A 12494-nucleotide genomic window follows, 5' to 3' on the forward strand; every position below is an offset into this window, starting at 1 on the left:
GGGGGGGGGGGGGGGTGTTATCCTTAAGAACTTTTTAAGTAAGTTTGGGATATTACTGCTATGGGATTCACACAAGGTAACAATATCCTCCAACCAAAGTAGATCTGCAATTTAAGTCTTAAATGGGATACTGACTAGGAGATTAAGTGACCTGCCTGTGTTCTCACAACTATTATATGTTAGCGAGTGGACTTGAACGTGGGTCTTCTTGACTCCATGGCCCTCTAATCAATGACTTACTTTTGAGCTTCCTTACGAATTACAGGATCAAATTTTCAGAGCTGCAATAACCATAGGAACCATCTACTCCCATATTCTAACAACAACAGCACTCCCATATTCTAATTTTAACAATCAAAACCCAAAAAAAGTTGAATACATTATCCAATATGACTCAAATAACTAGTGGTAATGGCAGGAGTAGGGCAGTCTCAAATTCTAGACCAGTGTTCTTTCTTTCTCAGGCAGCAAAATTCTCTCAACTTTAGTGTCACAGACACTTGACGCCTATTGCCTTTATCATATATCTCTGGAGTCTAAATATGAGCATTACCAACACAATCACCAAAAAAACCCAAGTATGAGTTAAATTCTTCACTGAAGTCATTTCACTTATGTAGAAATAATGTTTTTTATTTCACCATTTCTTTAGTATTTCATTCTTTACATTTGATTCTTCTAATTCCCTTTTTTTCTCCTCACAGGAAAAAAAAATATGAGAGCTGTACTAGGCACTACTGAGATCCCTTCCATTCCCTAATTCTTTGATTCTATGAAATGACTATGTTTAAAAGCAAAGGTGACTCAAGGACTATAATTTTCAGTATTTATTACATTAAAAGAAACCTGGGTGAAGGAACAAACACAATTTTGATATGAATCACTCTTTAGACAATCGCATGGCCTACAAAGGAAAATATATGAATGATTTAATTAATTTCAACTTGGAATTCTGGAGGTGCAAAGTCACTGCATTATTCTAGCTAGCACTTGAACAAAAACTGAAAAGAATTGGCTCTTATTTTCCCCAGGTTGACTGACTCAAACTCAGACAATATATGCTACTGACACAAGAAGGTTAACTGAAGAGATAATTTATCCATCCTTCAAGAAATCTGCTTCTTTCATGGCATGTTCTTTGCCTAAATAATTAATTTGTTAATGATTATCAACATCTATTTACTCTTATAGCCTATAGATCAGCAAAAAGTAGAAGGGAAGGTTTGAGGGTTTTTCTTCCCTTTCTCTTTAAAAATAAGTTTCATCAATATTTGGTTTTTAAATCACAGGTATCTCCTCCATTATCAATGACCCCACAGAATGTCCTCCTGTCATTAAACTTAAGCCAGCCAACCAACAAATACAGCAACATTGAACAGCATATATAACAATAATTGCACACACTCTTTAACTTCTGGTCTCTGGTTCTTGGACATTCTGAAGAGGAAAGTCTATTTATTTTATAATCTGTCCTTTGGAATTAATCTTTGTCATTATCTGGCACCTGAGCTCAGCTGCCTTTTATTTACCTATGTGCTATTCTAGTGACTGTGGATGGTTTTCTCTTGGTTCTGTTCTGTTTATTCTTCATCAGTTCGTACAAGACATCCTATATTTCTCTGAAGTCCTCATATTTCTGATACATGGTGATACAGCCCACTGAACATTTTAAATTAGATATCCCATAGGCATGCCAAACTCAGCATGTCCAAAACGGAACTTTTATTTATCTTTCCCTGAAAACCCATCCTGGTTCTGAATTTCCCTATTACTGCCAAGGATATCACTATTCTTCTAGTCATCCAGGTTTAAAGACTTGATGTTATCCTTTACTACTTTTTGTTCACCTCACCTCTGCAGTCAGTTATCAAATCTTGTGACATCTTTCTCTACAATATCTCTTATATTTTATCCCCATCACCTCCCCCTTCCACTCACAAAACTGCCACTGTAGATCAAGACCTCATCATCTCTCAATGGGACTCTGAGAATAGCCTTCCAATTAGACTCTCTACTTCAAAAAGTCCCTCTCCACTCCAGTTCATCATCTACGTTTTGCCAAAGTGATTTTCCTAAAGTGAACATCTGACTATGACACTGCCTCTTCAATAATCTCCAATGATTACACTGAAGATCAAATAACAACTTCTCTGCTTGGCACCTAAAGCTCATCACAATGTGGTCCCTTCTAATCTTTCCCATCTTTGAACACATTTCTCCATGCAATTTATAATCTAAATTTACTTGTTCCTCACACACAGTTCTGTCTCCCATCTCCATGTCTCGGCACTGCCTAGCCATCATACCTGTACTGCTCTCCCCTCCTCACCTCTAACTCTTAGAATTCCTGGCTTTAACACTAAATTTAAATCTCTTCTAGTGCAGGAAGCCCTTCCTGGTCCATTAAGCTGCTAATGCATTCCCTTCTAAAGCTATATCCCATCTACTCTATATTGATTTTCTATGTACTAATTTACATATGTGATTTTCTCTCATTAGAATGTAAACTACCGAAAACAGGGATGGGTTCTGCGTTTTATTGCATTCTCAGAGCTTGACATAATGCCTGGTATACATAAAGGGCTTAATAAATGCTTGATGATTTAATAATCATGCAGTAACATTCTATAACATTTACATATCATAATTTGTTCAGCCATTCCTTAATCAATGGACAACTACTTTGTTTCTTATTTTTTACTGCTGCAAAAAGTGTTACTCTGAATATCTGTTATGTATGGGATCTGTTTGTCTTTGACCTCCTTGGGGAATATACTCCATAATATGGGTGGATCCAAGAGTGAAAATAATTTAAGTAACTTTTCTCACATAATTTGTTTTTCTGGAGTTTTCTTTTCTAAAACCCAAATATTTAATTGCTTCTCAACCCTTAAAAATCTAAAGTATTTATCAAGCATTTACTACACATCTACCATTGTGCTCTGCTATATGTAGAAAGAGCTGTACAGCAGCAAGTAAACAGAATGAAAAATATAGCTGCTTGTAAATAATCCTTTACTTTTATCTGAGATGTTCTCGGCCATCTTGGGAAGAGAGTAGGAGTGGGAAAGGGATAGAATGAATAAGCACACTAGAATAGATTAGGAGGACAAACCATTTGTTAGGTCCTTCCAATTTCTCTAAGTCCATCAAAGGAATGGCCAGTGAAAATTTAGAATGTCAAATGGCAGTCATGGCGAACCAGCATGGGTTCACTAAGAATAAATCATGCTAAACTAACCTTATTTCCTTTTTTGATAGGGTTACTAGACTGCTAGACCAGAGGAATACCGCAGATATAGTAAATCTGAATTTCAGCAAGGCCCTTGGAAAATTCTCTCATTATATCCTTGTAAAAAAATGTGGAGAGGTTGACTGGATAATACAGTATAGTCAACGAGACTAAAAGATGGTTTAACAGCAAGATCTCAAGATTAGTAGACCAGTGGCAACCTAAAGGAATGCCACATGACCATCTCTGGTCTCATCTTACATTAAAATATCAACAACTTGGAGAAAGCACATTTGGTAAATAAATCTGTGCATGATATAAAGATAACAGAGAAAGCTAATGCTTTAGATGACAAAATCAAAATCTAAAAGATGGGTCAAATCTAAGAATTTTAGAAGGATAAAGTTCTATATAAGGATAAAGTTTTCCTTTTAAAAATAAACATAGAAGAGGAATTTAGACAATTTGTTAGAAAAAAAGTATAGATTTTAGCCAGCCACAAGCTTTATATCAATAATGTGACAAAATATCCCTCAAAAATGAATACAAATATTGGGTGCATTAATAAAAGATCCCCCTCTTGGTACACTGCCACATCATGGCAGAGGGGCTTGTATAGCTCAATGAAACTATGACTTATGCTGTCCAAGGTTACCCAAGACAAAGAGGTCATAGTGGCAAGTTCTAACAAAAGGTGATCCATTGGAGAAGGAAGTGGCAAATCACTCCAATATCTTTGCCAAGAAAACTCCATGGACAGTGTAAAAATGAGAAGAGATATGACACCAGAAGATGAGCCCTTCAGGTCAGAAGGTGTCCAGCACGTTCCTGGGGAAGAACAGAGGACAACTACAAGTAGCTCCAGAAAGAATGAAGTGGCTGGGTCAAAGCTGAAAGGAATCTCAGCTGTGGATGTATCTGGTGATGAAAGAAAAGTCCAATGCTGTAAAGATCAATATTGCACAGGAACCTAGAATATAAGATCTATGAACAAGGTAAGCTGGATATGATCAAACTGAAGATGGAAAGATTAAATATTGACATATTGGGTGCCAGTGAACTTAAATAAAGAGGAATGGCTGAATTTAATTCAGGCGGTCATTACATATACTACTATGGGTAAGAATCCCTTAGAAGAAAAGTAGTAGCCCTCAAAGTTAATAAAAGGCTGTATAAACTAAAAAATGACAGAATTATATCTGTTCAAATCCAAGGAAAATCCATTCAACATCCCAGCTTGGACAGATTTTGGGAGAGAGTGGAGGACAGAAGAGCTTGGTGTGCTATGGTCTATGAGGTCACAAAAGAACGTGTGATTGGACCTGTTCTGTCAAAACAATTTTAGCAATAATTTGGAAAAAGCCCTAGATGGCAAGCTCATTAAGTTTGCAAATGACACAAGGCTGGGAGAAATAGCCAACATGAAGATGTAGTCCAGATCCACAAGGATCTTGAAAGGCGAGAGTAGAGGTGTCAAACATATGACCCATAGGGCCACAACACTTCTGAGTACTGTTCGAATCAGATCAAAATATAATTAGGAAATTTTTAATAAAATGAAAATACAATAAAACACAGATAATATTACATTTTAAAACTCAGTCAATATGTGGCCCACAAGGATCCTTAGGTAAGGATTAGTGGACCCCATTTCTATTTGAGTTTGACATCACTAGGCCACAGCATTTTAGGCTTAACCTAGCAAAGTGTAATTCAACAAGGTAAATATAGTCTCAAACCAAGATTCTGCCCCCCCCATCCCACAATCAACTTCACAGGCATAAAATAAGGGAGAAACAGTTAAACAGCATATCTAAATTTAAAAACAAAACCAAAAAAACTGGGGTTTTTGGTGACCTACAAGTTGAATGAATCTGCCCTATGATGTGAAGCCAAAAACACTAATGCAATCTTGGGATACATGAAAAGTGGCAGAATCTAGGAAGGAGGAGATGATAATTACCCTGTACTCTGTTCTTATCAAGCCCAACCTGAACTTCTGTGTTCAGTTCTAGATACCACAATTTACAAAGGATACTGGTAAGCTAAAGAGTATCCAGGAGGACAACCAGGACACTGAGGAACTTTGAGTCCATGCCACATGACAATCAGTTCAAGGAACTGAGATTGTTTAGCCTGGGGACCATTACAGCACCCTTCAATTACCTGTAGGCTGCTGTCATGTGGGAGATGTATTAAACTATGGTTGGCCCTAGAAAGCAGAAACAGGAACAATGGGTAGAAGTGCCAAAGGGGCCAATTTAGGCTTGATGTCGAGGGTGGAAAAAAAAACCCAACAACTTTGTGACAAATTAAAGCTGCCACAAGTGAACTGGCCTAACTGAGAATGTGGCCAGTTCCCCTTCCCCAAGTTTTCAGCCAAGGCTATATGACCATATACCTGAAAAGGTGCAATGGTGATTCCTTTGAAATGTCAGAACTAGATGGAGTGCCACTGAGGTCGTCCCTTCCAAATCCCAAATTCTGAGATTTTTTTTCTTACATGGGATGGTTCCTACTGGGGAAGGGTGGGGGCAAGGTGATATTCAGAAATGAAGGTAATTTATTTTTGAAAAAGGCACCAAAAGTATATTAAAAAAAAAAGAATTATGTTTAGAATAAGAGCAGCCTCAGTAATGCTGTACTTAGAATCTTTTCTAAACACATGTTCAGTTCTAGGCACCACACTTTTGGAAACACAAAGACAAACTAGAATGTTTCTAGAAAGCAGTCAGGAAAGTGAGGGGAACTGAAAACCATTCCATGATCAGTTACAACATTTTAAATCTGGAATGAAGAGACAACGGGAACAAAACAGTTGTCTTGAATTACTTTTAGGGATAGCATGTGAAAGTCAATGCTGATTTTGCTTCACTCCAAAGGACAGAACTAGGAACAGTGTATTAGACTCCTGCTTGACAAGGATAAACTTCTTAACAATTCCAGTTATTGTGAGATGGTTTGCCTCCAGAGATGAGGCAGAACTTTTTAAGAGGCACTGTAAAGATGACAGGCTCAGCTAAGAGTTGGACAAGATGAGTTTGGGGGTATCTTTCAACTCTTCATTATGTGATATAATTTAATAGGTCTTTGGTTAAAATAAAAATGTTAAGTAAAAAAAAATTAATAAAAAAAGACATCTTTATTTCTTGCTTTAGTTTACCTCATTGTCCTCCTTTATCAGTATACAAAAATTAGTGAAAATTTGCAATTATTTTTAAAAGCTTGTCTATTCCATCTTAATAGTTACAAAGGTCAATGTAAGATTAGCCTTTTCAGGATTATTCTAACATCTTACTTACATAGTATTCATGCTTGAATAGTGCGGAGAAGCACGTAATACATTTTGGAAAAATTTTTTATCAAAAATGGTTGACCGAAAAAAGTTCAAAGAGTAATCTTCATTCATGTGCAAAGTTCATTTTCTAAGAAATTACTACTATACTTGCTTTTCATAAACTACAATTGCTTGAGGAGAAAATGGATATTTTAAAGGTTTCTTTTAAAGGAAATTACACTTAAATTATCATATAGAGATTGACTTTCTTTTCGTATACGTGAAAAAAAGGTAGAAGTCTGAACAAGTGTAAAGTAGATATTAATTACCCTGTATTATCATCTGTCTCCAATAGGAAGTATGGGCTGAAAAAGGGGAGTAAGGAAGAGATAAAGTAGAGTCATGAAATCAATTACTGGCTATTCATGAATGGACCATAAAAAATATGTATTATATTCTCTATCTCCCAAACAGTATCAGGTCCATAAAAAGTTCTGTTGCAAAAGCCAAGACCAACACTGATGACAGTACATGTAAGTAATGAAATGGGGGTGAGGGGAATGGGAAGGAAAGAAAAACAATGGATATAAAGATAATAGAGACTTTTCCCATAAATGGCAAGGAGAAATCAGTGGATTTCACTTATTCTCACTTTAACAGATATATCTGAAAACCACAAGGTAAAAAGGGAATTTAATGAAATTAGGACCCGGTCCCATTTGATAACTTATACTTCTCTGAATTTTTACCCTTTCAAAGCATACTAGGGCTAAAGCAATCTAAAGGCCTACATAAATGAATAAATGCTGTGTTTTTCAGAACATCTAATTTTAATATTCTGTTGATCAAGACCAATGATTTCATTGGGAACACCCATAAGCTCCTTGCTATTTGTGTAGATCTGCAATTGTTCCACAACTTAATATCTTGTAAAGTTAATTGGGACATGAAGAAATTCTCTAGCTTCGGCAACAGGTATGACTCAAACCTAGGCTCCTGAGTCCACAGCCAGCTCTTTATCTGCTACAGTTTTTCATCATTCTTACCTCCAAATAAAGATGTTTTATTTAAATTTTCTCTACATTCAAAGCATGTTTGTCAAACCCCTTCCTAGTTCTTAGATTCTGAGACTGTTAACAGTGTCATATCAATAGAATTCAAAGCACACATTAGAAAATTTGGCAATTGAAATTTCAAAGAACACAGACTCCTAGAGAAAATAAACTGCCCAATCTACGGCTGGATTTTAATATCATAACCAATTCTTAATGAACAGAATATTGAACTTGGAGCCATGAAACTCCTAAGGTCTTTGGCCACTAACTAGCTATATGATCTTAGATCAGTGTTGGGGAACCTGAAGCCTCAAGGTCACATGTGGCCCCAAGGCTGAAATTTCCCTACCCTAGTCTTAGATAGTCAATTATCTGCTATGCTTGTTTCTTTATTTGAAAAAGAAGTGTTCTGGATCTTAGCCAGCTCTAAAGACTGCATGATTCAACATAAACAACTGCCTAATCTTCAGGCTTCTGAATCATCAAACAAGGTTAGAAAGTAACAGAAAACCCTGTTTCTCAATTACCACAAAATTAAGAAAATGGCTATGCAGAGAAGGCATGCATTTAAATTTAGAAGCCATTTTGCCACAAGTTTAACTATTAGGGGAAAAAAAAAATCAAGGCATGATGTTGTCATTATTCAGAAGATGAGATAGAAACAATGTCACAGTCCTAGGAAAGAAGAACATACTTAAATTATGCTTTTTAGAATTCTGAAAATATTATTTATTAATGGAACAGAAATATTTTTGCTCCAAACAAAATACTATTATTAATAATGATTAAACTGACACATTTAAAATCACTGGAATATTGATTAAAAGTACATGGAAAAACCATATTTAAAAAAATTTAAGTACTTACTTCATTATAGGACCCTTTCCAGTATGTTTCTTGTGAATTGTATGTTGTAAAACATCTAAAGAAAAAAAAACAAACCAAAAACAAAACCCAAAAACTCATTAGTAACCTAATATACTAAATGCTCCTTCAATGACTGATGATAGGAAGAAGAGATAAAGATTATATCAGTTAGATGGTCAAGAGGACAGGGCAACCCCATTTTCTAAGTATGATGCTCTATTATGCTCAATATGTCTAATACTGGACATTCCCAAGTTTAAAATCTCTAGGAAAAGTTAGCATTCATATACTCTGAACCCAACTAACAAGTAAAAGGAAGATATGTCATGAGGAAGCCAATGAGGAATTCTAGAGGCAAAACGGTACTGTGGAAAAAGGGCCAGTCAGGAAAAGATTTGTGTTCAAATCCTGCCTTTGACAACTCACATAGGTGACAACTGACAAATCATAAATTCAGCCTCAGTTTCTTCCTACAGGGATACTACTACATACAGTTCTTAATTTTGATTGTTTAAACGCTCAAATAAGAGAACATGAAAAACACACTGCAAACCCTAAAGCCCTATATAAATGTTAACTATTATGGCTTTTTTCTGCTTTTCTTTATATCCTCCTCTGCTAATCTAAATTCAATGCTCAAACTAATTTCCTTTATAAGCTTTCAAATTTTCAGCACTTAGCAATCAATCTTTTGAACCAAAGGCATTAAATTTATGTTTGTCGTTTCAAAAAATTTCTGCCAATAAATAAGACATGCTTCCTTTTTTTTACCCACCTTCCTCCTGACTTGAAGCTTCAGAACTATCTTCCTTTAAGTGTTCTGGTATTTTAGATGCCTTTAAAGAAGACTGCAAATTACCTGCAGGAAATAATCAATTCCATGAAACGTTTTAAGAAAATTAGAAATTTTAAAAAAGAAACTAGGTTGCTATAGACATAGAAAACTAGAAATTATTCATGGGTGACAGATACATAGAAGCAGAAAGTAAGAATAAAAGATAAAATAAATTTCTGCTGGTGATAACAATCATTTGAAAATGGACTATATTATCTTGGACCTTAATATTGTGCACATAGCTGGTTTAAAAATGCTTCTCTGCCCCCAGGTAAAACAAAACACAGTAATTTCAAAAGCAAAATTAATTTGATGATAATTTAAGGAGTGGGGCATGGTAGTTAAAGTTCTGGAGTCAGGAGATGGGTCTAAACTCTGCCTGACACACTCACTGTCAAGCATCAACAAGGCACTTGAGCTCTCTGCAACTCGGTGTCTGCAGACACCCTCTCAACTAGTGACACCACTAGGAATGAGTAAAAAAAGGTCGAAGACAGAGAAAGGACCCATACATGCAAAAATATTTAATGCAACACTTTTTGTTTCAGCAAATAACCAGAAACAAAATGAATGCCCACCAACTGGGGAACGGCTGGACAAAAGATAGTAATGTGGAGAACATTACTATGGTGTAAGAAATGACAAGGAAGTCATGGGGTGTGGTGGACAGAGGTCTGCCTTCACTTCAGGAAGATATGATGAGGTGCTGACTCTGACGTACCCTAGGCATGTATCCAGGGGCAAGTCATTTAACCTTTCAATACTCTAGGGAACTCTAGGAAAGACTCTAAGTTGCAGAAAAGGCACTGACTTTCACTGGCAGAGGGAATTCTCATACCAGGGGGTTCTCTATACCACTGAAATAACTCCCTGTAAAATAATAATATAGATTCAGAGAAACCTGGGAAGATTCAAAGTAACTGATACATAGTGAAAATAGTAGAACCAGGAGAAGTGATGGCAGCATGCTTTCCACCCCTTTATAGAAAACTGATAGAACAGAAGCATAGAATGAGACACATTTTCTGAAGCTAATTTTCAATTACCAATATGTTGAATTGTTTTGCTACACTATGCAAATTTGTCACAAAGGAAGGTTGGGGGGGGTTAGAAGGTAGTGGTAAAAAAAATAAAACAGCATTAACAAAGTATTGTAAAAGTACAATAAATACACAGAAATAAACATACATAGAAGTTCAGAAAAGGATATAAAGAGGGCAATTTTATTACTACATTGGCAAATTTAATATAGATTCTTTAAAAAAAAACTTTGGAAGCAAAGTTCAGTTTCTACAATTCTCTTTCTTGTTTATTGTATAATGAAATGTTTGTGTTTGCTGATAATTAAGTTTGTATAAAAATAAAAGTGACTTAGTTTACTGCCTTAATATAATTCTTGGATTTAAAATTACAAACAGAGGGCTCTGCTTCTATCTATAGAAATTCAAGTATGTGAAAAGTTGTTTCATCAACTGCCTACAACCTACTGTCTCCACCAATCTATTCCAATTTAACTATGCTTTATCTACTAAATCCTAGGAAACTATAAGACCAAAAGCCATTCTCCAATATTTAAGTGGTCAAAAGAGAGGAATGGTTCTCAAAAGAACTGCAAAGTATTAACAACCACAGAAAAGAATGGTCCAAATCACTAATAATGACAAATCAAAATTAAAACAACCTTGAAGTTTTACTTCATACCCTACAAATTGGCAAAGATGACAAAAAATAGGAAGAGTCAACAGGCACACTAGTGCATTGCTGGTAGAATTATGAACTGGTACAACCATTCTGGAAAACAATTTGAATATTTGGAATTTGGAAAGCAAATAAAGTGACTAAAATGTACATACTCTTTTTATTTGTGGTTGGTTGGTTTGGGGTTTTTTTTTTTTTTTTTTTGGTGAGGCAATAGGGGTTATGTGACTTGCCCAGAGTCACACAGATAGTTAAGTGTTACGTGTCTGAGGCCAGATTTGAACTCAGGTCCTCCTGAATCTAGGGCCAGTGTTCTATCCACTGCACCACCTAGCTGCCCCAAATGTGTATACTTTAACTCAAGATATTCCATTTCCAGGCTTATACCTCCACTGATAAAACACCAAAATATTTATAGCAGCACTTTTTGTGATAGCAAAAAACTGGAAACAAAGTATATGCCCATCAATTGAGGACTACTACTGTGTTCTAAGAAATGATGTGATGAATAAAGAGAAGCACGCAAAGATCTACCTGAATTGATGCAGAAATAAGTAGAGCTGAGAAAACAATGATACACGACTATGACAATGTAAACATTAAGAATCATGCATAGATGCACCCACACGCAAAATCAAAAGTGTATGTCGCAAAATTATAAAGACCAAGCACGGCTTGAAAGAAGATATATAAGAAGACACTTCCACACCTTTGCAGAGGTGGGAGGTCCACAAGTGCTACACAGTACATTTATTTCTAGGCTTTTTTTTGGATGAACTAATCAGTTATGCAGATTTTTTTCCCTCTTTATGTGTCCTAAAATATTATTTGTTATATGAGTGTTTTTCTGGAAGGAATATGTGAAGTATGGGAAAGACTATGGTGACATATATATATGTACTCTGAAACCAAGATAGACTGTCAAAATTATTCAGATTTTGACTGTCTTGTAATGTTCCTTCCATTTCTTTTTTTGTCATCATACACAATATTCATCTAGTTCTGCTTATTATTTGCATCTTTGCATCAGTTCATGGAAACCTAATGTTTCTCTGAATTCTTCCTATTTGTTATTTCTTGCTGCATAATAATACTTAATTTTATTCACATATACTTTTTTCCGGCCCAACTGATGGGCACCCACTTTGTTTCTAGATTTTTGCCTTTTTACATTTTACACAAAATGTAGCACCAAGAGTTATTCTGGTATGTATTGAATCTTCTGGGTTTTTTTTTTTAAACTTTCCTGGTGTATACATGGAGTAGGGGAGTAGTGGGTCAAGGAGGGTACATACAGGGAAGGGGAGTGGGAAAGAGAAAGGAATAAGCATTTATGTACCACCTACTACACACCAGGCACTGTACTAAGTGCTTTACAAATATCTCATTGGATCCTCACAACCCTGAGAGGCAGGTGCTGTTATTATGCCCGTTTAAAGTTGAGGAAAATGAGGCAAAGAGGTTAAAGTGACTCACCCAGGGTCACACATAGGAAGGTAGATACAGGAAGGAAGTAAACAAGCATTTATT

General features: G+C 35.8%; 1 protein-coding gene across 1 annotated transcript in view; it reads right to left on the reverse strand.

Moving 5' to 3' along the window:
- The window catches only part of ZCCHC2 (zinc finger CCHC-type containing 2), an 84792-nt gene that overhangs the window by 23423 nt on the left and 48875 nt on the right, over positions 1 to 12494 (reverse strand). The window contains exons 7-8 of the mRNA XM_027868911.1: positions 9207 to 9290; positions 8432 to 8486 (exon numbers count right to left, since the gene is read on the reverse strand). Coding sequence (XP_027724712.1) covers positions 8432 to 8486; positions 9207 to 9290 — 139 coding nt within the window. The remainder of the gene's footprint in view (positions 1 to 8431; positions 8487 to 9206; positions 9291 to 12494) is intronic.

Source organism: Vombatus ursinus, unplaced genomic scaffold (assembly GCF_900497805.2).
Source record: "Vombatus ursinus unplaced genomic scaffold, bare-nosed wombat genome assembly UNPS02014791.1, whole genome shotgun sequence".
NCBI classification, from domain to species: Eukaryota; Metazoa; Chordata; class Mammalia; order Diprotodontia; family Vombatidae; genus Vombatus; species Vombatus ursinus.